At 39.3% G+C, this 26,280-nt stretch overlaps 2 protein-coding genes and 1 long non-coding RNA gene across 5 annotated transcripts in view; 2 read left to right on the top strand and 1 right to left on the bottom strand.

The window, feature by feature from the left end:
- Positions 1-869: 869 nt before the first annotated feature.
- Positions 870-1,229, top strand: LOC105356431 (uncharacterized). The gene is made up of 2 exons (XR_910585.4): positions 870-1,006; positions 1,087-1,229. It is a non-coding gene; the product is annotated as an uncharacterized LOC105356431 (long non-coding RNA).
- Positions 1,230-2,499: 1,270 nt separating this feature from the next.
- On the top strand, positions 2,500-5,947 carry txnb (thioredoxin b). The gene is made up of 5 exons (XM_004079841.4): positions 2,500-2,725; positions 3,924-4,028; positions 4,699-4,764; positions 4,967-5,032; positions 5,584-5,947. Exons 1-5 carry the CDS (start codon positions 2,702-2,704, stop codon positions 5,644-5,646), a joined length of 324 nt encoding a protein of 107 aa, XP_004079889.1. The 5' UTR covers positions 2,500-2,701; the 3' UTR covers positions 5,647-5,947.
- Positions 5,948-5,956: 9 nt separating this feature from the next.
- svep1 (sushi, von Willebrand factor type A, EGF and pentraxin domain containing 1) overlaps positions 5,957-26,280 on the bottom strand; it is a 90,537-nt gene continuing 70,213 nt past the window's right edge. For 2 of the 3 annotated variants that reach the window (XM_023948970.2, XM_023948972.2), the window contains 20 exons: positions 25,977-26,147; positions 25,366-25,539; positions 25,145-25,264; positions 24,853-25,029; positions 23,003-23,087; positions 22,707-22,898; positions 22,335-22,502; positions 21,173-21,845; positions 18,370-21,074; positions 17,400-17,634; positions 17,128-17,283; positions 16,372-16,435; positions 15,821-16,003; positions 15,564-15,740; positions 14,307-14,492; positions 11,417-11,587; positions 9,483-9,578; positions 8,964-9,059; positions 6,996-7,089; positions 5,957-6,268 (listed from right to left, as the gene is read on the bottom strand). In XM_023948970.2, coding sequence (XP_023804738.1) covers positions 6,238-6,268; positions 6,996-7,089; positions 8,964-9,059; positions 9,483-9,578; positions 11,417-11,587; positions 14,307-14,492; positions 15,564-15,740; positions 15,821-16,003; positions 16,372-16,435; positions 17,128-17,283; positions 17,400-17,634; positions 18,370-21,074; positions 21,173-21,845; positions 22,335-22,502; positions 22,707-22,898; positions 23,003-23,087; positions 24,853-25,029; positions 25,145-25,264; positions 25,366-25,539; positions 25,977-26,147 — 5,954 coding nt within the window. In that variant the 3' untranslated portion in view covers positions 5,957-6,237. The remainder of the gene's footprint in view (positions 6,269-6,995; positions 7,090-8,963; positions 9,060-9,482; positions 9,579-11,416; positions 11,588-14,306; positions 14,493-15,563; positions 15,741-15,820; positions 16,004-16,371; positions 16,436-17,127; positions 17,284-17,399; positions 17,635-18,369; positions 21,075-21,172; positions 21,846-22,334; positions 22,503-22,706; positions 22,899-23,002; positions 23,088-24,852; positions 25,030-25,144; positions 25,265-25,365; positions 25,540-25,976; positions 26,148-26,280) is intronic. The other variant, XM_023948971.2, reaches the window with a different exon arrangement.

Below are 26,280 nucleotides of genomic sequence, written 5' to 3' on the forward strand. Positions count from 1 at the left end.
TAGAACAAAAATAATATATTACAGAAATGTGAACAAAATGTTGTTTCTAAATTCAGAACCAAATTCATGAAACTTCCTATTCTCCCAAAAGTTAAAGAAACACACTTCAAAATTATGAATAATATTCATCCCTCCAAAGAATTACTTAGATTACGTTTCAACATTGATGACAACAGCTGTTCCTTCTGCCAAACTGCTGTTGAAGACACCGACCACATATTTTTCCTGTGTAGCATTGTACACATTTTTTGGTTAGATGTTTACAAATAGTTGAAAAATAAATTCCCATTCATTGTGAACCTTTTTTTAAAAAGAAGTCATAATTTTCGGCATATCACTACACAAAAATGTATTTATTTATGTATCAATACCATTTTATGAATAGTCAAGTTTTTTATACACAAAAACAATTACAGAAATGTCACCCCAACATTACCTTCTTTAATGCAGAAGTCAATTTATACTTAAAACCCCTAAGATTAATCAATTTACCAAAAGCATAACAGTTTATGATATTCTGAGCGATACTATCTGAGACGGTTTATTTAGTCATTGTTGTACCAACCAGCATTTGGTGTCACTATTAAACTCTGAAATTGTTGTTTTCTTGTGTCTTGTGTATTTGCACGTATATGTATGCATATTGATAAGTACTCTATTTTATTTTGTTTGTGCTTCCTTTTCAATTGCTATATTCTTTCTACTAGTATCCACCATATTTTGGGATGTTTTTGGTTTGTGTTCGATAAAGTTCTTTAAAAAAAAAAAAAAAAACTCTGATTCAGCATTTTATGTACTCTTCCTGTTTCAGAAATGTTATAAACTGTGTACTTATTTTGCAATAACCTTCGATCCCACTAGAGAGCCCTATTGCATTGCAGATGAGCCAGAGACTGTACTTCTTCTGACTATTGTATTTGTGTTTTGTTAGGGCTGTACCAACTGAAGATGGTGGACACACAAGCATCCTGAAAGCCTCAAGAGGCTGATGGCGTGGTTCAAACAGGTAATGTGGAGCATCAATCAGGAATGAAAAGATTTCTGTGTCACTGCTATTAATTGTATACACACATGACGCCTCTGCAGGGAAAACTGCAATGTCGGGAGCACGTCACCAAAGGCTTTGAAAACATGCCAGCTGCTTTTAAGGGGATGCTGAAAGGAGACAACACTGGCAAAGCCGTTGTTGCTGTCTGATGGATGACCAATAAAGGTCTTTACACAATTAATGAAGGAGGATTTTACATATACTGCACTGAAAAATAACTACAAGATATGTATTGTCTTTTCAGTGTTTAGTGAATTAATTTTATTTTTAAAATACATATGTGTGAGATATGTCTGTATTTCTCAATAGAATGTAGTTTTATTTAAATTGTTTAGTATTTTTCTCTTTTTTTCCCGGACAAACGTAAATAAAAAGATTGTTTTCTTACAGCTGTGACACGGCTTCTACCTGAACGGGGAAAAAAATCCAAAAGTGACATTTGCTTGTTTTACAGCGACATAGATAAAACTGTAACCAGATATTGTTGTTTATTCTATAATAAAGGTTGTTTTTGGTCTTTATTGATGTATGCTGGTATTGCATGCATTGCCTAACTGATTTGAACTTGCATCATATTTTAAAGAATGGAATTATGCAAAGATACTTTTAAAAAATGTTTTAAGGTCTAAATTAGGCAATTCTTAGGCTTCAAATGAAGTTTCCTTATTTTTACGATAGAACCTGTTGGAACATTCACATATGTAGTCTAAATACTCAAATTCTTTATTCAAATATGTAAATGGAAAAACAAGTCTTTGTGTACCATCTTTTAGAATTAATCTTCTGATTAAATCACTTCCCTAAACTTATTCCAACCATGATCAAACTGCAATAATTTGTCTAAATATTGCAATTTTTTGTTATAGTATGGACTTTTCTGTTTATTGTTTACCCCTTACTTTAGTTGTAAAAGAATAAACAAATAAAGTCTTTTTAAGCTATTACGTAATAAGACTAGTGCAGGGGTGTGGCCTCATGGGCGTTGACCAGAGTTTGTACAAGGAAATATGGTCTGCAGTGACCATGTTTACGGTAGTACAGAAATTTGCCAAGTCATTGTGATTCGACTGTCTGATCAAGCGTTGACGGAATTAAAAACAAAAAAAGTATTTCAACTTACTATCGATATAATTCTCTAAAAGGACGCGTTATTGTTAGTAGATTAGTTTTGCAAGTTATTTTAAGCCGCAACGAAACAACAACGAAGCACTAACGGGCCTCAGATATATATAGCCTGACATCACCGATTCTGTAGTTTTTATTCTCAGTAAAGAGCTAAAATATTTGCAAGAATCCAGGAAAGGAAACCATTCTGTTTATAACTTTCAAAATAAAAGTATTTTTCGTGAAGCTTTACCAGTAATAACACAACTGCTGATACAACATGAAATCAAGTACGGTTACAACACATTTCATGCACAATCATAGTGGCAATGACGTATACACACGGCGTTCTTTTAATATAAATGATTCGCTTAAACATAAAAGACTGGCTTTTATTTTGTTAGTCAACCCATCAGCTCTTCCGCTGCGACGTGTTAGTCTGACGCCGTTATAAATAGGGCAGGTCATCCTCTTTGACTGAAAGTGTGGTCTTTGCGAAGCCGCTGTCTTTTAGATTCAGCGAGAGTTTGCCTTTTCAAAACAGCAAACATGGTCCGTGAAGTGGCTGATCTTGTAAGTAGTTCTATAAATACAATTAATCATGTCTTTATTTATTTCGCTGTACTACTACATACATTCAGGACAGCACAGTTGACGTTAGGTAGCCGCGCGGTTATTTTCTCAGCAAGCTTCTATCTACTTACCTTTTTTGCAAGAAAAAAAAACCCTGTTAAAGCATTTATTCGCTTAGAGTTAGCATGTTTATTGTCGTTGATGGAATAAATTACTCCGACAGAATAACTCTGGAGGCTGTATTGCTAATGTTTAGTTGTTTTTTCTTTTTTTCCATTTTCTACCCATGATGCACGAGGGCGGACTTTGCTATCTTGTTGCCGCGCGAACACGTTGCCAGGGTTACAAGTTTTCGGAAAGGTTTTACCGTTAACTAGATAAAAAATCTTTTAGTAATACACCAAAAAAACGTTCCTATCATGGCTCAGATGAGCAGAAAGCTACAATAAAGTACTAGTTTGAGTAAAAGTCAACTCCTATTTGCGACACTTGGACCATTCCGCTAGGCCTCGGGCCGCCTCTGTCCGTGTGTACACATGCCTGGATGTCAAAACTGCTGAAATCATTCAGACTTCTGGGTGTCACTGGTTGCGTCCGAATTCCTTCACTAATCACTACAAAGTGCACTGTGCGTTCGCCATTTTGTAGTGCTGTCCGATTCTACAATTCCAAAATCGAGTGCCCTGCAAATTTCCCAGAAATCTCCGCAAAAAAACAGTGTGCATCAATGCTCACTAGATCTGTGAATATAGATCACAATGCATGGCATCAAATCTATTTTTGCTTAAAAATGTATTTAAATGTACTTTCTGAACAACCTGTCAAGTGTTTTTATCTTCAGAAGACTGATAAATGATCCTCGCAAAATGCTCCTATCAATTAGATTTTAACTTCGTGAAATCGATGACGTCATATCCGCCGTAAATTAAAAAAAAAAGTAGTGGGCATGGTGTCCAAATTGCTTTTAAGTCGGTGCACTCTATAGTTTTTTTTAGAAGTTGGGGGTTAGGGTGGGAATTCAGATACAGCGACTGCTTTTGATCTGGGGCTGTTCTGCTAATCATTAGCCAAACCTTTGATAACCACTTATCGTTACACTATGGGAAAGCCTGCTGACAAAATGAAGTAATTTATTTAAACGAATTCTTTACCTTTATGCTTATTTAAAATAAATGATGGAAACATGCTTTTTTTGTAGGCAGAATTCAAGAAAATTCTGGAAGACGCTGGAGACAAGCTGGTGGTTGTGGACTTTACTGCATCATGGTGTGGGCCCTGCAAACAGATTGCCCCCTTGTACAAGGTAGATAACTGGAGCTTAAAGACTTGATCCGATGAAAATGTTTTTAACATGTTTTTGTGCCCATTTTCTGATAAAGGAGAACATGTATAAAGAAATTTAAGCTTAAAAATGCATTTCTGAGTACTTCTTTTTCTTATTGTGAATCAGTCACAGGCAAGAAAGGACAGTTTTGACAGAGCTTGTAGTTGTAATGTAGAAGCTACAATCTGCAGGCCACAAGCTCCCTGCTCCACTCCATACTGATGCCTCTACTTGCAGACAAATGGATCCATGTACGTCTTTGTTTTCCTCGTCTGAGCTGTCATCCGGCTCAAAACTGTATGCCTGATAGCTCCGATATTGCTCACCATTTTTGTTTCACCTGTAGTGTTAGGTTGGGGGTTTGATGGGCTTTAAGCTAGTCGGAGAGCTCGGAAGTTACAACCCCTCTCTGTCAACCGTCCCAACCAGCGAATAGAAACAGGGGGACCAATTGAAAACGGTGTTTAAATGTAGATGCATTGTTACTATGGCAACCCTATAAGGTTTACCTCCCCACTTCAAGGAGAGGAAGTGCTTGTTCACAGGAAATGGTCCAACACACACCCAGTATGATTTTTCAGTAAAAGTGCTCTGTTTCTGTAGAGTTGAGTCTAATGTACTGTTGTTGTATGTACTTGTTGTCTTGCAGCAAATGTCGGAAAGCGATGACAACAAGAATGTGGTTTTCCTGAAGGTGGATGTGGACGAGGCTGATGTGAGTGTGCACGTTCTCCTCCTTGGCCAGTACAAACTAGCTTTGTTTTAATGGGCAAAACCAGCTTTTGTTTTTAGTCTCTCTACTTTATGAAAGCGTTAGGTTGCAATTGGGGGCCAGCAACAATAATTACTTAATAATTGTATTTTTATTTTTTTTAATTTTGATTCATAAAAAAAAACTGTTGCTTTTTCTCTTTCAGGATATCAGCAGTTTCTGTGAAATTAAATGCATGCCTACATTCCACTTCTACAAGGGGGGCAAAAAGGTAAGTAACTGAGTGCAGTAGTTGAAAAGTTTATAACTTTTTACAGAGGTTCTGATGACTTCCTTTAAAAAAAGAGACCCTGTGTCACATGGGATCATTAAGAGAGTCTTACTGTATTTTTCAAACCATAAGGTTATCTTAAAATCCTTGTATTTGTAAAATACTATTTATAAATTGAGTGTACTTACTGCCCTCAAATTGATTTCCTTTGGTACATGGGGCCCAAAAATCTGCCAAAATGTTTTAGTTTGACTTGTGATGCGTCCCGTCTGTCAAATGTTGTGGAATGAGTTGAATGAAGTTTAAGTTTACTTTGTCTTTTTTGCTATTTAAAAGGAAAACCTCTTTGTCTTTCTTTAACCAGAGAGCCATGTGTGCCCTGGTTTAAGTGATCCCTGTTTAAGCCCTGTGTAAGCTTGACTTAAACAATTAAACCAGCCTGGAAGCCCTAATGTCCATCCTGCAGTAGCAGAAACGGCTAGTTTTTGTTTGCAAATATTAGATCTCACCTTTTCAACTTCTGTCATTTTTTTATGTTTTTATTTTTCCAGGTGGATGAGTTCTCTGGTGCCAACGTTGCAACCCTGGAGGAAAAGCTGAAAGCACTGAGATAGGAGTAGAAGTCAGACTGACCAGAGCAGAAAATAAAACGCATAACTGATAAAGTCTTCACCTCATAACACACCCAAAGAAAGAATTGCAGCTAAGCGTCATGTTTAACTGCTATCAAGTTTTGTTTTTTTCCCCAATGTTGGCACTAACTTGTCATCTATCCTGAGTTGAACAGTTTGTGTACTGCATTTACTTCAGTCCAGGTTTTATTTTTTTATTTTTTTTTTCTACTCTAACCATTTATGAAGTTTGAGTAATCCATGTTACCTCTGTATGGATTTAATAAATGAATCAAACCCTAAACTGCCCGACTACAAAGAGCTTCTAATAGCATTTAATGCTTTAATAGAAATGTGACAATAGTTTACACATAAACACTGGAACGGTCACATCAATCTTTTTTTACACATCATACAAGTATATATAGCAGCGCATGTTTAATACTGTTAAGTCTTTATATGAAAAAATACAGCTTTAAATTTACAAACTGGTTCTTTTTTTGACTTTGAAGAGAAATGAAAAGTTGGCAAGAGTCCAGAAACTATACAGGAAATCCCTTCATTAGATGATTCACATGGAGGTGACTGGAACCTTTAGAAATGGTAGTAAACAGATTTCCTCTTCCTGCAGGGAAGAAGAAAAAAAAAGGTTTTAGCACAAATAGCTTAACATCTGCGTTCAAGCAGAATTTGAAAAAGTTTGAATAAAAAGTGATTTTTTTTTTTCCTATGGAATAAATGCAAATATTATTTTACTTAATTGTGAATCTTAAGGTGCCACTGAAGGTATTAAAGCACGTTTTTAAAAAAATACTTTCAATGTTTGAACTTTTAAGTACAAAAACGAACTCAGAAAAGGGGTTTTTACATGAAAAGCCCTCAGGACCCTTTAGGTCCTCTGGCACGGGCCTCTAGATTCCCAGAGTTGGAACCAAAACATACGGCGAGTTAGTTTTTATGGACCTCGCCTGTGGAACAGCTTCCCAGAGAACCTCAGGATCACAAATGTGCCTTATAAAGGAAGGTTCAAGACCTAGCTTTTTATTCTGGCTTTTAGTTGAAATGTAGGGAAACACTTATTAAATATTTATATTGTTTTATTCATCCATACTTTTCTACTAATTTTGATATTTTTTGTGTGATGGTCGTTGTTTTGCATTTTAAATTGAAATTTACAATGTAAAGGACTTCATTTTATACTTGTGTAAAAAGTGCTTTACAAATGAAGTTAGACTTGATTTGATCCTGAGGAGCTAACAAGAGCTCTGATGCCTGCAGCTGAGTTATAGACAACATGATTCAGAGAGTTGGAAGACTTCCTGTTTCCTGGTGTTTAGGTGTGTCTTGAGCACCTGGAGCAGTCATGCCCAATCCAGCCTGGACTGCAGCTGCACCTGTTGGGCCGGACACACCTGCCTCCATTCAGACACGGTGATGAACACACAGCTGTGAACACAAAGACGACAACCCTGCAGTACTGATGAACTGATGGCGTCATCATGACAAACTGCAGACAACACATTTAACCCTTGTGCTATCTTAGATGACCCCACCATTACACTGACGTGTTCTCCCTACCATGACAAAGGTGAAAAGATTTCATGTAATCCAATAACAGTGGAGATCACAAATCATTGAAGAAAAAAGGTTCAGCGCACTGTCTAGTGGGTCTAGATGACCCAACTCCCAATGTCAAAGTGCCTAGGATAGCACAAGGGTTAATAGTAAGGAATAATCTGGGCACAGCAATAGGTGCTGTCGTAATAAAAAAAATCATCATGCTCCAAAATGGCGTTTCATGGCTCCCATTCATTGAGCGAGCCTAAAGACAACTGAGCGAGTGTATTCAAGAACTGAGTGAGCAAACCTCACATTTGCACAAGCGCCATGCTAACTGAGCGACACCACATTTTACAGCACGGTTGCAATAGTGTAAGCGCTATATAAGTATACGCCATTTACCATTTTTGTTTACCATTTAACTTAGCCTTTTTTCATATTTTCTATGTAACATACTTTCACGACCATAAGGCGCACTTAAAAGTCGTACATCTTCTCCAAAATGCAGGATGCGCCCTATGGCGTGGCCCTAATGTGTTGTGTGACTTCGGTAAAGACGACGTAGAAGAGGACAGCATGCACGGTAAGGAGGGAAGTGAGGAAATGAAAGGAGACCCCCCCCCCCCCCTCCAAAGAGGAAAAACGTGCAGGTATGTGCGTAATGTAGAACAAGATTCTCTTTAATCCTGTGCTGTTGTATCGTAAGGAGAGGAGTGTGTTATTGGAAATGATATGGCTTTAATTGTGTGTTTGACTGTGTTTCTAGGCAGGTTAGTTCGCGGTGTGGTTCTTTGACTATCAGAGTCAAAGTTTCTGGTCTTTGTGTCAAACTTTTTTTGCCACCCCTACTTTAGAGGCTTTAATAGCAGAAAAACGCCGGATGGAACGTGGATTAAAAGGTTTTTTTTAGCTGTAAGTTTTTCTCATGTGAAAATCACTGAATTCGTGTATTTGTTAATGTTTTAATCCTTGTTCCATCCACCATTTTTTTCTTTTAAAGCCTCTAAAAAAATTAAAGTCCCGCTCCGATGCCTCGCCGGATTTGGCATGCACATTTTGACCAATCAGATCAACCAGAAAGGTTACCGCCCCCAAGTGACAAAAACATCCACTTAACACTGCGCGCAAACCAAGCGAGCGCGCAAGATCGCCACTCAGTTAAGATTGCAACCGTGCAGCTGAAGTGGGGAACATTAAAAACTATCTCAGATGAAAATCCAGTTTTTGGTGTTTTTAATATGTTTTTGTCACATGTTTCTCATGATGGAGGAAAAGTAAGCTCAATTTGAATTTTAGAGTATTTCTTCAAATTGTTGTGAATCTGGAGCAGATAAATAATGCAGTTTGAAAAAATTGTAGTTGTGATGTAGAAGCTACATTGGCGGGACACAATTTTGATGCTCCGCTCCAATATGGTGCATTCACTTGTAGACGTCTAGATTCACGTATGTCGTTTTCCTTGTCTGAGCTGTGAGAGGGACTATAAGCTAATGGCAGAGAGTGTAAACAGATGGATGATGGGAAGTGGGGGCAGGCTTATATTGCACAGTCCCGGCCACAACTCAGAGATGAATTTCTAATGACCCACTGCGGCTCTGCAGAAACTATATCCTAGAAAATGACACAAGTTTTAAAAAAACAGCATAATCATGATTAAAAGACCACTGGTAAGCGCTACTACAATAGATCAAAAGATTAGATTAGAGTTGAACTTTAAAAACAACAATCTTGTGTACACAAAAACTGTCACAGAAACTTACCTGTTTGACAGCGTGTGCCCGTCCACCCAGCTGGACACTCACACTTGTATGGAGCCACACAGCGGCCTCCGTTCAGGCAAGGCAAGATGCAGATAGCTGTTAGAGAACAGACAGGAGGTGTTTAACCAAAACTTCTATAGATTAACACCTTTCTAGCCAATACATCTGAAAGTCAGTATAGTCAAGACCACATTCCAGGAGAAAATACAGCAAATTTTGAGCCATTATCAAAACACAATGCATCATATAGTCTTAAAACACTCTGACTTGCTGTTTTAGGTTTAGAACTAAACTCAACCCATAAAAAGGTCCAAAGAGACAGAATTTATATGAATCTGGATTTCTCCAATAAACCCACTATTCAGCATTTGAAACAAATGCTCTTACTTCTATGTCATAGTTTATAAAACATCAATTATGCATGCACAGCATACAGCAGCAGTTTTTGTTCATTCGCTCTGTCTCTGGCCGGCATCTGCACCATCCACTCAATCTGCTGCGTCTTTGAGAAACACTTACGCTCCTCACATAGCCGACCCATCCAGCCCTCTTGGCAGGCGCAGGCGTTGGGTCGCTGGCAGACCCCTCCGTTCTGACATGGCATCCAGCACACGGCTGTGGGAGGGGGAAATAAAACGGCAGGGATGGGGTTATACTCTACTGACTCTACATTCAGTATTTACAGAAAGATGGCTGAAATTGGTTACATCTGGACTCTCAACCAAACAAAAGCAGAACAAACATGCAGCATCATTTTCTTCAGTTAATAACAGAGCTTTAAAGAGAAAGAACACTCCCCACCAAATGTTAAGCAGACTCACTTTGACCCAGCCTTATTCTGACATGAATAATTCACAACTGGGTGTTTGGATTTCCCTTTTCTTTGTGACAGACTAATGCATCCTTTTCATAACCACAAAGCAGTTTCTGTGCTTTGCGGTCCAGGACTGTCCAATAAAAAAAGATAATGATCATTAAACACACATTAAACATCTCTAATTTAGTGTCTTTTTTTAGATCAAGGAGATACATTTTTGCTAAAAAGACGTTTTAATATATTATTGTTTAAATGAAATCTACAAATGCTTTTTATTGGCTTTGTCTGAATTCTGTCCCTACTCCCTAACTACTAAAAAAACTATAAAGTGTGGGACTATCTAGTGTCCTGGATTTCATATGCAATTAGGACACCTTGGTCACTACTTTTTTTAGTGGCAAATATTATGTCACAGATTTCCTAAAGTAAAAATCTAATATATATGACCATTTTAAGAAGACAATATGAATCCACTGAGTTCCAATGATGGAAACTAACTATAAAAAATAATTTAAATACATTTTTTCACATGAAATATCATTCAAACACAATGCATCTTGGTCTATAATCACCAATCTAGTGAGAATTAATGAACAGTGTTTTTTTTACCGAGACTTCTGGAAAATTTCTATTGGACTCGATTTCGAAATTATAGATTCAGAAACCCCCAAAACACTATAAAGTGCACTAAGTAGTAGTAAGGGAATCTGGAGAAAACCAATGAGAAATTTCCAACATGAATGGCCATGGTGTAGAGGTAGAGCGGTCGACCTCTGATAGGAAAATCGCAGGTTTGGCTCTGTGTGTTAAAGTGTCCCTGGGTAAGACACTGAACCCCACATTACTCCTGATGGTTACAGGTAAGAGCCAGTTTTAGGCAGCAGAGTTTGGAGTGAATGTTTCTGCGCATGGATGAATTGAACTGTGAATGTAAAACGCTTTGGGTCTTAGAGACCCACCCCGATGAAAATAGTGTATATCACATGTTCTTGTGGCATTTTATGATAATGGAGAACATTAAAAAATAAATTAGGGGCTGTAAGCTAGTGGTACAGAGAGTAAAAAAATGGTTGATGGGAAATGGAGGCAGGCTTACTCGAGGCCAACGGGAGACTTGATTACATACAGGTGAATTCTATTTAGAGTTTGCTGCACTGAAAGTAAAGGGGCTGAAAAATTTTGCACGCCAATATTTCAGGTTTTTATTTGTTAAACAAGTTTCAAATATCCAATATATTTTCGTTCCACTTTATGATTGTGTCCCACTTGTTGTTGATTCTTCACAAAGAATTAATATTGTATATATTTATGTTGGAAGCCTGAAAGGTGGCAAAAGATTGAAAAGTTCAATGGGGCAGAATACTTTCGCAAGGCACCGCATGTCATAGAAAAAGACAGGTTTTTAGAATTGGGCTTAACACAGCATAGTCATCATTAAAAGACCAATGGCCACGCTTTTACAATAGATCAAAAGATGATCAGAGTGGGACTTTAAAGCAGGGCAGAAATTAAGCGCTAGATATAGGAAAAAGGAGTTGAGAGTTAAAAGGCTGCATGCCGTTGTTGATGCAGAGACGGTCAGCAAAAGCAGGAAGAGTCCACAGACAGGCAGGAGTCTCTTCTCTGTTCTGTCTACCTCTGCACGTGGGGGGCGGCGTCCAGGTGCCGTTTTCCTGACACCTGCTCCTTCCAACACCCTCCATGGTGTAGCCGGCATAACACGAATACACCGCCACATCCCCGAACTGGAACACAGCCCCTCGCACAACCCCATTGGCCACATGGAGAGGGGGGCCGCAGGGCACCCCTATATGCAACAGCCCAGATGGAACGACCCAAAAGTTACTCACCGAGTCATATTTTGTCCTTATTGAAATTAACCTGTGAAATATCTAGAAAGTCTGACGCCATGATTTAAATACATGCAATTCAAGTTAAGTATTTATGGATTTTGTTTTAAGAGATGTTTCTTTATTTTGTCAAACTCTTTCAATTTTTCTGTGCTTTTGGGAGTCATTAGTTATTCTTTAATTTTTTTTATCAATTCAGCTATTGCTATTGCTAACTATTGCTCAAGACTCAATCTGATTAAAAATCAGTTATACAGTGATGAAAAAAACATTCTTTTAATGAAAGGGTATTTTTCTTTATATAGCATTTTCCTAGAGAACTGTGATTTTTCATTCAACATATCCATGTCAAAGATTGATATGAAGCTGCAGGAAACTTATTAACATGCATGTAACATCATGTAAATCTAGGCAGTGAGTCGTGGTGTTTCATGTTTAGCGCTGCTGCACCTGAAACAGATAAAAGTGTATTAAACAAAGGTTGCCATAGAAGCTGCAGAGATGCCCAGTATTAGCACATCATGCAGGAGACACACACTGTGTTTGATGTAGCTTCATTTGTCGGGATTAAAGACTGCAGACAGTCGAGAGAAGAAAAAAAAACAGTGATTGAGCAAACAGGCAGATTAAGAGGCAGACCGAGAGCTGTGCAAGAGTGTGAAGCAACCGGCCATGAGAGGAAAGAGCTCGCATAGGTTATTCTATTTTCACAACCTTTGAAAGGAGAAGAGTTAACCAACAGGTGAAAGGTTACGACAGAAATGACGTAAACAGTTGCCTTTAAGAACTTGGTTCTTACAAGCAATTAAAAAAAACACATATGGATGAGTATTACTGCCAAACTACCAAATTAATTTATTCCCATGCTTATGATTTGATTTAATATCAATTTATTTTTAACATTTTCATTTAGTCCATATGAACCCAGACCGATTTTCTTTGCACTGATGTCACCATGGGATTGTACAGGTTCAACCAGTTTTGTTTGGTTATAAAAAACTCTGTTTTATATAAGAAGCAAACAAAAGTGGCAAATTTCTTATTAAAAATCCTGAATTTTTATAATAATAGCTAACTAACAGTGTTTTTTTGACTGAAAAAGTAAAATATATGACTTCAAGGGAAAAAAATCATATTTAATGAATCCATATTCCATTTTCTAAGTAAGATTTGATTTGATATCAAGGAATTCTTTATTGTAAACCCAAAACCAACATTAGAACAAACTTGCATAAATCAAATCATGTTTACAAGGAATAAAAATTGATTTTTGGTTGAGCCAAATGTACAGAAAAGAATAAATTCTACTGAATTTCTACACTAAACTATTTTTACATAACGAAGTATCCTAATTTGACATACTATTTTTGTTTCCTTTTGGCTTTTCCCTTCAGGAGTCACCTTGAGAATTACCTTCCTCCATCTAACCCTGTCTTCTGCATCCTCTTTTCTAACCCCAGCTACCTTCATGTCTTTGTTCACTGCATCAATCTTTGGTCTTCCTCTAGACATCTTGCCTGGCAGCTCTAGACTCAGCATCCTTCTACCAATATATCCACTGTCTTTCCTCTGGAACCATCAGTCAGGCCTCTCTGACTTCATCTCCAAAACCTAATATTTGCTGTCCCTCTGATGCACTCATTTGTGATCCAGTCACTCCCAAATAGAACCTCAGTATCTTCATCCTCTGCTACCTCCAGCTCTGCTTCATGTCTTTTCATCAGTACCACTTTCTAGGCCGAACAACACGGTTTGTCTCACCACAATTTTCTACACCTTTCCTTTTATTTGAGCTGAAACTCTTTTATCCACTCATTCCAACCTGCCTACACTTGCTTCTTCCCTTCTTTACCACACTCTCCATTACTCTTGACACATAGTATGTCTACCTTTCTCCTCTGCGTCATGTCAACTAACTTTACCTTTTCCTGTCCCTACTGTCAGTCCAAAACTCATGACTATCTTCCTCTCCTCCTTTTCCGACCAACAGTAGTCCAATTTCCAATGGCACCCTGTCGGTGAACACCACCGACGGCGGTCGGCGGACGCTTTAACTGATCCAGTGTGGATATCATAGGTCTGATTCGCATATTTGGCTTGGCAAAGATTTTATGGCGGTTGTCCGTCCTGACACAACCCTCTGTATTTATCCAGGCTTGGGACCGGCACGATGAGACCCTGGCTCGAGCCCCCTCATGGCTACGTTCATTTGGCATACTTAAAATTTAAAATTTACAGTAGAATCTTTTTTTTAAAACACTTCTATTTGACTTGAAAGATTGTTTTGTTAAGATAAATATAACTATTTAAAATTTGCAGTTTATTTACATTTTCCGTTTGTACAAGACAACAAAGATAAAATATATATATAAATAACAACACAGCAGTTATCCCTTTATAGGATCCCAATGAATCGAAAAGTTAAAAATATTTTTTAACATATTTATTATAGCATCCTATTTTTTTCCAGTTCTAATTTTAAGTCCTGTGGGTTAGGGGTTTAAACAGTTACTGTCCATAACTGTTCTCTTCGGTTGTTAGCTTTATTTGTCAAAATTTTCTCATTGCATTTTTTATTCAACTTTTACTTAAAACTCTAATTCAAATGCTAAACATTTCAATTTTACTGAAAACACTAGATACATGAGTTGATTAAAAAAACAAACTTGGACTCACTTTCACACACTGAACTCACAGAGGTCCAGGTCTGGTCTGGCCTGCAAGTGATGGAGCCACTGCCTTTCACTTTCTGACCTTTGGGGCAGGAAACAGGAACAGACTGTCCAACATAAAACTCCTGATGTGATCCAACGCTCCTGCTGCTGTTTCCCCTCCAGCCCGGAGGAGGTGGACATGACTTTGCTGTGAGAAAAAAGCCCCAGAATTTATTTATTCTATACAACACAGCGGCACAGCTGAAACATTATCCCTTGTGCTATCCTATGGCATCAAGATGACCATTGACGTGTTCTCCCTACCATGATGGTGGTGGATAAAGGTGGAGAGGATTTCATGTAAACCATGGAAACCAGTGAAGATCACAAATCATTAAAGAAAAAAGTTCAGCGTACTGTCTAGTGGGGTCCAGATGACCCAACTCCCAATCTCAAAGTGCCTACGATAGCACAAGGGTTAAATATGGGGAGGCTTTAAAAGGGTGCTGTTGCTTTGGTTATTCTTGCACTGTTTAAAGATGCTTGTGTTGATGATTTCTAAATCTTTGTCAATAATTTTCATATTGACTCAGAAAGTGGGGCATGTGTATGTGGGTGCCCTTGTCAACACATAGCATCATTTTAAAAATTAAAATAGTCGAATTAAAATGTATACAACCCATTACAATAACATGAAAAGGATATTTGGTTCCCCCCAAGCTTCACCTTCAAACAGAAGACACAACTCTTGATCTGTGCATTAATTCATGTATGAGGCTGAGAATATTATTTCTTCTTTACAGCATTTTTGTAAAAACAATTACAATTTTTATTGATCTTTCCAGATTCTTTTGTTATTAAACACAGAACAACTTTTTTTTAACAGTTAGAAACTTGAGGTTTGGATTTATGTGTTGATGTATTTCTATATAAAATATCAAATCATTTTTCAAATCATTTGTTCTAGAATTGAATAGAAAATTATCCAGTAGAATGAGTTCCACCTTTTTCCTGTATTGTATTTTGATAATTTTTTACATAATACTCATTCTTTATTTACTCATACTATAATCTTAGGATGAGAGAAGATCTTAGCACACAATAAAGCATAACCACTCATAAAAATATATCAAATGGATGTGTTTTCCTGCTTGTTGTAGATATGTGATGGAAATCTAAAGAATTTGCAAGACAACTGTTGCCTTTGTCTTGCCAGCTTTAAAGACAAGCAAATGAGACAGAACGAAGTAAAAAAAAGTGAGATCCAAAAATATCTCACGTTGGCATGTAGGAAAAGCAGAACTCCACGTGTTGCCTCCTAAACACACCACGAGATGGTCTCCCACCAGGGAGAAACCTTTATCACACTGGAACTCCAGAGCCCGTTCACTGTTCAGGATGTGATCCTGCACTCGACCATGCACCAGCTGTACGGGACCGTCACAGCCTCTGGCCACTAAAAACAATAGATTTTATTAGAAGGACAAACAGTGGAGAGGTAGAACCATGACGACATTCTCAGTCCTGCCTCTGTACCTTCACATGTAGGTGCCGGTAGGCTCCAGGTGCCATCAGCCAGACAGGTGAGGGTTTCTGGCCCCACAAGCTGCATTCCAGCATTACACAGGTAGCTAACATTAAGCAAGTGACTCTCTGCTGTTATCCTGAATTGGGCATGGCTGACAGTAGGAGGCGGCCCGCAGGCATACTCTGAAGAGGCTTCAGACACATAAACATGGCAAAAAATTTTCATGTAAACAGTCGCTGCTACAAGGAATCTCAACATTCTGGAAACTGTTCTTCATAACTACTTTTTTTTCTAAATAGAACAAAAAAAAAGTAACAATACAGAGCTGAGACCTTGACTGAGGGCCACACCTGTCTACTACATTCAAAACAAAAGAAATTCCTGACTTGAAGCTGCAGCTACATGTTAGCTGTGGAGCATGAAAGTCGGAGCTATATTGATTTAAAGTCACAGATTGCTGAATCCCTTATAACACCTTATCATTTTCCTATCTTCTGTGAGGGCTTTTTATTTATCCTTTTATCAGTTTGGAAAGAAACTTCCTTGTACAGAAACTTACCAACACACACAGGCTGTGTGCCGTTCCATTTTCTGTCTGCTTGACATGTCTGGACAGCCTCTCCCTGAAAAGAAACGCAGACCAGGGTGCAAAGAGAACATCTGATGAGCTAAGCATTGTAACACACCCACATACTTTATTGATCTGCACTGCAGCATGAAACAGGAAGCTATAAAGTGAATAATATTGATTAAGCTATGATGTTATTTTAAGTAGTTTTTCTTCCAGCAAAGCATTCTTAGTGTTGCTAAGGTCCACAGTTCACACCTTGATCTTTCTTTGTTCTCAAAGCACTGAAAGGGTTCATTGTAGTGAATATTCCAACAGTGCAAGCTTTGTGGGGATCAGCACATCAGGAACAGAGTGACTCAGCACTTCCCGTCATGCTAGTACTTCATATGCTATTGTTGCTGAGGTGGAATCACATGACTTTCTGTAACCGGATCACAACTATTTGCCAAGTGAGTTAGTGAATTGTTAGAAGTCAGGATAGGATCTTTGTAAAAAACCTTTTTAAACCGTAATAAGTACAAAATGTAATCTTGATAAATGTTCTTTTAAAAAAAGGCTTGTATTCTTTATGAATATATATATATATATATATATATATATATATATATATATATATATATATATATATATATATATATATATATATATATATATATATATATTTTTTTTTTATTTATATTTTATTTATTTTAGCTAACTTTATTCTTTGTGCCCAGTTCCAAAATATTCAACCTAGAAACGTACCTTCATGTCAAACCCAGGTAAGCAGGAGTACAGAACCAGGTCTCCATAGTTGTAGCTGTCGCCCTTAATGACACCGTGAAGTAGAGGAGGAGGTTTCTCACACACAACCATCTTGCAGAAAACTGTTGAGATGCTTGGAGCCCAGATTCCGCCCACCTAATTAAATGTGAATAATATCAAGATATTTAGCTGTTTTTCATTTGACTGAAGTGACATACTCAGGTATACAGGTACCCATTAGAGAAGTGAAAAGACAGATATTTGTTTCCTACCTGACACTCTGCCAGAGCTGAACCCTGCAAGTAAAATCCAGGTGGGCAAGAGAAAGTGATGGTGTCTCCGACTGGAGTGAGCTTCCTCCCACTGACTACCAGATGGGGATCAGAAAGGTTGCTGGGTAGCAAACATGGGGTAGGGTGGCACTTGATGTTGCGCTTGGACCAGGTGCCATCACTCTGGCAGGAGAGAGAAGCTGCCAGTGTGGCTAGTTCGTAACCATCATCACACCTGAAAAACAGGAGAGACTTAAGGCATCCTCAGGTTGACATACCAAAAATTCAAACTGAGTCAGAAAAGTACACATTTATTAAATGTTAACAGAAATACCGTATTTCTCAGAGAATAAGTCTCTTTTTTTTGCTAAGTTTGGCAGGGGTGCGACTTAAATGTGAATTTAAGAATGAATAAATAGCAACAACCACTAGAGGGCAGTGTATGTAAGTGTGTCATTATTTGCTGCCGACACCAATGCAAAAGAAGTGCTGTTTCGTCTTACACCAGTCTTGGCAGAACTGTTCCAAAGCGACACAGAGGATGAAGAATTCAACAGATTAAGTGACTTAAAGTGATATAAAGAGTTTGGTCAACTTGTTAGCATGTTCTTTATGCTATGCTTATCTGAAAAGTTGTTCATGTTCCACTAATACACTCCAATGTATCCTGAAGGTAAACAAGCCTCATTGCATTATGGTAGTGAACTGTGCAGATATTCAGTCTATTATTGTTATCTATTTCGTTATTATAATTTGCCTTTCAAGATAAAACCTCTGTTCATGTTCCCGTACTTTGGTTTCTAAATTTCTCCCAAAAGGGCAACTTACACCATAGTGCGACCTATATATGATTTTTTTTCTTTTTTGTTATGCCTTTTTTGGCTGCTGCGACTTATACTCCAGTGCAACTTATAGTCCAAAAAATACAGTACTTTCATTGATCTTTTTGACATACAAACATAAAATTTACCTGTAAGTGATCTTGTTTGGAAAGGTGAAATTGTCCTCCAACACTTGGGCATGGAGAATTGCTGGTGGCTTTCCACAGTTCACTGCCTCACAGCGGATTCTGGGTTCCCCCCACTGGCCATCCCTTCCACAGGAGACAAAGAGGGGCCCTTTTCGCTGGTACCCAGGCCGACACTTATATATGGCAGTGTCTAACAAGGTGACAGTGTCACCTTGCAAAACAGCATTAGGAACCACAGGTGGTGGGGAGCTGCACCTCCCACGACTGCACATTGGCACCCCAGGGCTCCAAACCCCTCCTTTTTCACATGTTGCTTGAGAAGGACCCAGCAGTTTGTAGCCCTTGTCGCACTGAAACTGCAGACGATCCCCACAGGCATGGCCACTGCTGAGAACTTTGCCAAATTTTACTCCAGGTAGAGCACAGACACAGGGCTGGCACTCCGGCACTGAACCCAACCAAAGGCCTTCATAGGAACATCGCAAGACCGGGTCTCCAACTATCTCATATCCATCGAAGCAGACGTACTCCACCACATCGTTGTAGTTAAAGCTGGAGCCGTTCAGGAAACCATGACTGATGTCCTCAGGGGGGTCGCAGCTAATTATGTCACACCGTGGCACTGGTTTGTCCCAAAGTCCATCTGATTTACAAACAAGTGTCGGATCCCCACTGAGCTTATATCCCCGATCACATTCATACTTCACCTTGCTGTTGTAGCCAAACTCTGAGCCCATGTAATGCCCATGAGGTATTGGGGAAGGTTTGCTGCAGCGGGCTGGTATGCAGGTAGGAGACTCGTGGCTCCAGGTACCATCAGCTTGGCAAACGTGTACAGACATCCCTTTTAAAACAAAACCAGGTGGACAGCTCAGTTCAATCCTGCTGTTATATGTGTATTCTTTGCCTTCAACTGTAACATCACTGGGGACAATTGGAGGACCGCATAAGACCGGCTCACAGAGTGGTTTCTGTCCATTCCACTTTCCATCAGCCAGGCACGCTATAGTGTCACTGCCTCTAAGGACAAACCCTGGATCACACTCAAAATGCATAACTTCAAGATAAACAAAATCAACCCCATGAGTTGTCCCATTATCAATAGGCCCTGGATTGTCACAGGAAATGGGGTGACATGTTGGGGCATCGCTTGTCCAAAGATGGCCTGATATGCACTGCCTCACAGACTCCCCCTTCAGCTCATATCCTCTCTCACAAGAGTATGTGACGATGCTGCCAACCGAGGCATCCGTCACATTCACCCAGCCATGTTCTGGATTAGGTGGTGTTTCACACTCAGCTGGGATACACGACGGGGCTGTCCCGTTCCAACCCCCATTCTCCTGACACATCAGCCTTGTGTGAAAGGTGATTTCGTAGCCCTTGTGACAACGGTACTCAATCAGTGTCCCATGAAGGAAGTTCAAATCTAGTGGGGCAGCTGTTAAAGCGTCAATGGAGGTAGAGTCTGTTACCCTGACATAGTCTCCAAAGTCAATGTGAGGAGGCAGACCACAATCTGAGGGCACACATACAGGGACCGAACTGGACCAGCCAACTTCCTCACAGGTTAGATGGTCTTGACCTACAAGCTGGAAGCCTGGAAAGCAGCTGTAAAAAATAGTTACACCAAAACTGTGATCTTGGCCTTCAACAAAACCATTTTCAATTGCCTTAGGTGGGGTGCAAGAAATTTGAACACAATTGGGTGGTTCTAAGTCCCAATTCCCATTGGCTAAGCACTTCACCATTTCAGGGCCTTCGAGGCGAAAGCCACGGTGACAGGAGTAGGTGGCACTATGACCAAACTGAAGTTTTCTGTAAGCCACTTTCCCATTGGCCACCTGCTTCGGGATGGGGCATTCAATCGGACGGCAAGATGGCACCCCTCCAATCCAGATACCCCTTTCTCCACAGAGGACTGTGGAATTTCCCACTAAATTATATCCACTCTTACAGGTATAAAGTGCTTTGCTGAGGTACATCAGACCCTGGACATCAACAATTCCATTGGAAATCTCCACAGGCTGAGGACATTCAACTGGGATGCATTCTGGGTAAGGAGTACTCCACTGCCCACTAACCAGACAGGATACAAAGTCTTCTTTTTTAAAACTAAAGCCATCCATACATGTGTATGTCACCACAGAGCTAAAGGAGAATGGGGGAGAAGACGAAGGAGCACCAAATGATATTTCGGGTGGGGGTCCGCAAAACACTTGCTTACATACAGGAAAAGTATCATTCCACTCCTGAGATGGGGTACAGCGGATAATCTGAGCCCCCTCCAGAACATAGCCAATCTCACAAGATAACTCCACTATTCCAGATTCATAATCAAGTCTTTTCAGGACCATATGGTTCTCCTCAAGCAAAGGCTCTGGGCACTTGACTGGAGAGCAGCGTGGGGGCTTCATTTTATCCCATGTTCCGTTCTTGTCACAGGTCCAGATGGCATCTCCTGATAGCTCATAGCCTTCATTGCAGACATATTGTACTTTGTGACCCACTTGAAAATCAGAGCCCTTGTAGACTCCATGAGGGATGATGGGGGGAGGTTTGCAGGTCAAGAGAACGCAGGTTGGGGTTTCCTGACTGGACCACTTTCGGTTGGCTTGACAAACTCGTTCTGGTCGACCATCCAGCCTGTAGCCTTCTCTGCAGGCATAAGTCACCTTGCTTTTGAAAGTGAGTCCACTTCTGGTCTAGAAAATGATTAAAAATATGTGCATTTAATATGATTTAATATAAATTAAATTATAAATTATAATATTATAGTGTACATTTTCTTTCAACTGCTGACCTTGATGTATCCATTCCGGAGCAATGGAGGACTAGAACAGGTCACTGGCATACAGACTGGCAGAGCTCCTCCCCACTCTCCATTAGCTTGGCAGGTCCTTCGCTTCTCCCCTCGGATCATGAAGCCAGGGTCACAGCTGTACGCCACCACAGCCCCAAAACTGTAGTTGGTTTCTGCTACGTAGCCGTGCTCAATACTTTCAGGCTTGGAGCACCTCACTGGAATACAACTAATTTCAAATGGTGATGGCTCCCATATTCCTCCCATCAGGCATCTGAGCGAGGCTGTTGTGTTGGGCATGAACCCCTCCTCACATTTGTAGATTACTTCAGTGTTGGTAGGATATTTAGGTTTACTGACAGCATCCAAAATTGCATGAGGCAGATCGAGTGGGCGGGGGCAGAAATTTGCAATGCAACGAGGGACCTCCAAGCCATCAGGAGGAGCCCACACACCCTGAGCATTACACACCATTTTGGAGTTGTTGCTGGCAGTGTACCCGTCAATACAGTAATAGTTGGCAGTGTCTCCATATAACTGGTGGCTCTCATAGGGCTCGGCATGGTCAATGGCAGGAGGTGGGCCACAGGAGCGAGGGACACACTGAGCGGAACTTTCACTCCACTGGCCAGTTAAAAGACACTCTCTGCTCTCTGGGCCAATCAGAGTGTAGCTGCATGTAACGAGAACCAAATGCAGAAAAGTATGTTAATTACTGCGAGCAGATGTAATATTTAAAATCCATACAAGCCACATATTTAGAGAAGGCAGAATTGTACAGTTTGCCTAATGACCATCAGAATCAATGCATACATTTTTTAGTATTTTTTTTGTTTTTTAAATCAAAGATACATAAAAACTGAATTACCCATTTAACGCAAGAGACTTTGCTGGCAACGTCTAAATTACACACTCTTCATTCACACAATCAAGGCGAAATAGCTTCAGTCATGGAGAAAAGCTGTGTTTCATATCGACTATGCAACACATTACTAACGTAATATCAGAAACATATCAGCACAAAGCTGCTTCTCTCAGCTTCAAAATTAGCTGGAATTAAGTTACTGGTCGAAGAGTTACGATAGTCGATAAAATGTCAACACTTGAGCTAAAGCTCCTCTGGTGTAAAGAGGTAAAGAAAGTTAAATGAACATTCTTTTACCCTTCTTTGCAGACGTAGTGCACCTTGTTTCCCATTTCAAAGTTCTCTCCAACAGTTATGGCATCTTTAAGGGCTGGTGGTTGGCTGCATTTGATGCTCACACACCGAGGAACAGGCCGGCTCCATTCCCCATTCTCTTCACAAACTACTTTCATTGAGCCCTGTGGTCTTTGCAACAACACAATTCTTTAGTGACAACTGTCATTACAACAATTGCATCAACACAGAAAAAAGGAAAAAGCCAAATTTTACAACACTTAAAAAATAACTTTTGTTGCAGAGCAAAAAAAAAATCTTGCAAATAGTGAATCTATCTAATTCACAGTATGGAAAAATTGGCATAATTCCTTCAAAACAGATGATGGTTTATACCTGTATCCATTAGAACAATTATATGTGACAACAGACAGGAAGGTGTTGGTGGTAAAGATGGCGTCTGCATGTTCCACAGCAGGCGGTCTCCCACAGGTAACAGGATAACATACAGGTGGTTTTCCACTCCATCTCAGGCTAACAAGACAGTGAAACCCGTAGGGAATCTGAGGCAGGAAGCCTTTCTTGCATCTAAGGGTCCAAAAAAATTATGAACAGCTATCTTACACGTGTACACTCATTATTTAAACTTTTACTGTATTTTGTTACATCCATTTGATCACAGTGAGGGATACCTGAAAGTCACCTTGCTTCCATAGGTGAAGTTGCTTCCCTCCATGATGGAGTTCTCTGGAACATCCGGTGTTGGGCAGGAGAGCGCTGAGGTTCAACAAAAACAAGATGAAACACATTTCTTTGATGTCACTTAACACTTTACTTCGATGCACAAATGAAAAGCCTGCAGAGCCAAATATCTCTAGAGGAAACCTTTTTATTTAAGTATAAGTTTCTTCAGAGTGCCAGGAGTTCATTAGAAATTTGCCTCTGAGTTGTGGGCAGGACTGTTGGTGTGGAGAAACCCCGCCCCTCCTTTCCGTAACCCATAATTGAGAGTTTTCAGTCTACACGCCTTCCCGCAAGTTTACAGCCCCTCACAACCCCAATAAGTTGAATAAAGAAATACTCAGAAATACAAATTTAAGCTTAATATTTTGTGTATTTGTCCTGCATTAGGAACAAATTAAAACCAAAAAAAAACAGGATTTTCATCAGAGTAATTTTCATCAATCCTGTTTTTGAAAGAAATCACTTGTAAGTTCCAAAATATATTGTGTATTTCACTAAGAGTTTTTTCATTAGCTATAAATCATCCCATTTTCCATGGCAAGTTAAATGAAACACACAGCTAAAGTGGACACTTGCTGAGTCAGTCAGCTGCACTTCCTCTGTGAGGAAGAATGTGGCTTCAAGCCTAGATCGAGGCTCCACAGTCAGACATTTTAACTCACTGCAGAGAAGAAAACAAAAAGACTAACAGCTCATGTTTCATGCCTGTTACAGAACTAGTTTGGAGATACATCGAAGTAATGAAAACTAGATCTGTTGTAATTGTGAAGAAAAAGTCTTTACGTTTAATGATTCAAATTTGAGCAACATTTCTGGGTGTCACGAACGAAACCTAAATAATTGACAAACTCTGATGTCAAAGACTTAAAACGTTATGTTGAAATGCATCCTCTATTCTGTGGCCTTGGGTGAAACCAAAAATGTGAAGGGCTAGGCATTCTTGAATATTTTTGCAAAGCAGGAAAAAAAGAAAGCAAGAAATTTAAACATGTAAAATGATAACCTTCCAGACTTCGTAGTAAAGAGAATAAGTATTGTCCTCCACATCTTTTGTTTTTAACAATTGGCAGTTAATTGAGAGGTTTTAAGAAGAAACAAAACTGTATATGAGAATTTTTGATTAATGTAGTGGTAGTTTTGCAGTTACTAGATGTGCTCACTAAGAACAGAAGGATGCAGTCAAAAAATTATGGATAAGCAACAACTCTTTTTTTCAAGGGGATTTTTTGTTTTTGTTCCCTCGCTTTATCACAGTTCACCTCCAGCGATCTTGCAACGTTTTTTAGAGTGTAGTTCCTGCTTTTTTCTTTTCTTCTTTTTTTTTTAAACAGCACATCATGTTCTGTATTCTGATTGGCTGTAGAACATCCTCTGTGCTGTATCTCCTGTACAGAATGAGTTTATTTTGACAAATGTATATCAATCTTTGATTATTTGCAGATCTTTGTTTTCATTTTATAATACTGCACTTATTTTCTGTGAAGGTTTAAACTTTGAAGGTTTAAACATAAAACTGTGAAAATGTTCATGCTTGTCTAAAGGGTAGAAGGTGTGTAGTGAGGGGGTTTACAGCTCTAAAACATCTATAATAACTTGAACAAATAAAGATGACTACTCATCGCAGGTTATTTAGTAACTCCCGCTATAAACGAGGGACTACTGTGTAACCTAACAACTGAAAATATTTCATGAGGGAAAAAAACACACAAAGTTTAACTGACACACTGATCTGGAAAACATATTTTGAAGATTTAGAGTGCTTGTAGTGAATGCCAGGTTGGAAGACTTGAAGATTTACCTCTGCAATACGGAACTGGGTCGTCCCAAACTCCTGACTCCAGGCAACGAAGTTTTGATGAACCATAGAGCTTATAACCTTCATCACAGCTAAACACAACCTGACTGCCCATCAGAAAGTTGCTACCAACTCTGTGACCAAATTCTGGAGACCCAGGGTTCTGGCATTTCACTGGTTCTAAAGACAGAACCACAAAGAAGAAAGACCTTAAATGTAATTACAATCCACAAAAGAAATATTTTGCAGATTAAAGCAAGTTTAGCTCAAAGAATTCTCCGTGTGGACTTTATACCTGTGCAGTTTTTACCATCTCCTGTATACGGGTGAATGCAGGTGCAGATGTAGGAGCCGTCGGTGTTCTTGCAGCTGGCGTGTGTATCGCAGTCGGAACCCAGAGCACACTCATCCACATCTGAACACAAATACAATGCTGATTTCTGGGAATTTTCAAGCCTTACAGCCAAAATATTATTGTCATATGAGATGCGCCATGTTTTCTTGAAATTTATCTACCCAGACAGGCGGGTGGATGTCCTCCCCATTTGCCGTTGTTACTGCAATACACCCTGGCATCTCCTAGCAGGTAGAAGCCAGCATTACACTGATAAACCACAGAGCTGCCTGCATGGAAGTCTGCGCCCTGAAACAAGCCGTTCTCCAGGGGATGAGGACGTCCGCAGGACACTCCTGTAACATCAACAGGAGGTGAGTAATACATTATCGCTTTTACTATGGGCATTTAAAAGGAAAAAACATTTAAAAATATATATTTTATGAAATTACACATATGCACCTAAATTAAAATGGATCTTATAAATATAAATGTTTAGTCTATTCTGCTGCAGATGTTAATAAAGGGCTGCCGATGTCTTGATGATCAAACCTCAACATAAATTGGTTTAGGGTTAGGTAGGTATGTTTTGTGCTGAACCTATGTAGGTAATATATGGAGAATTTGGAAAGCCTTTTAAAGGACGTTTTTCCGTGTCCATTTATGACATGAAGGTTTACTTTAGATTCTCTGGAGGGTTCTAAAACAAATGAGTGGAAAATTATTTGCATAAAGGTTGCTGCTTTATAGCCTCAAGTCTTTTGTAATGCAAATATTTGTGTCTGGGCCTTACGTTCACAGCTGGGCAGAGGATGATTCCACTCCCCCTTGTTTTGACATTGCAACACTGGCTCCCCCACCAGGTAAAAACCGGGATCACAGGAAAGGTGGACCTGTGCGCCTGGGCTTACCTCCACTGTGGAGGCATGCAAGTGAGGCACAGCGTTCTCAAGCTTAGGGCAGTCTGAGGAAAAAAAGATAACGAGCTGCAGTGACATATCCACAATAAAGCATTTCAAAATAAAAAATTCTAGTAGTACTTAAAGACCCACTCCAATATAAATCATGTTTTGGGTGTTTTTAACATGCCTTTGTGG

The sequence above is a fragment of the Oryzias latipes genome, chromosome 18 (assembly GCF_053564925.1).
Source record: "Oryzias latipes strain Hd-rR chromosome 18, Olatipes_Hd-rR_3.1".
Taxonomy (NCBI): Eukaryota; Metazoa; Chordata; class Actinopteri; order Beloniformes; family Adrianichthyidae; genus Oryzias; species Oryzias latipes.

Coding starts and splice junctions, on each gene's coding strand:
- txnb (XM_004079841.4), top strand. CDS start 2,702: ATGGTCCGTGAAGTGGCTGATCTT. Junction 2,726..3,923: donor TCCGTGAAGTGGCTGATCTT/GTAAGTAGTTCT, acceptor CTTTTTTTGTAG/GCAGAATTCAAGAAAATTCT. Junction 4,029..4,698: donor AGATTGCCCCCTTGTACAAG/GTAGATAACTGG, acceptor GTTGTCTTGCAG/CAAATGTCGGAAAGCGATGA.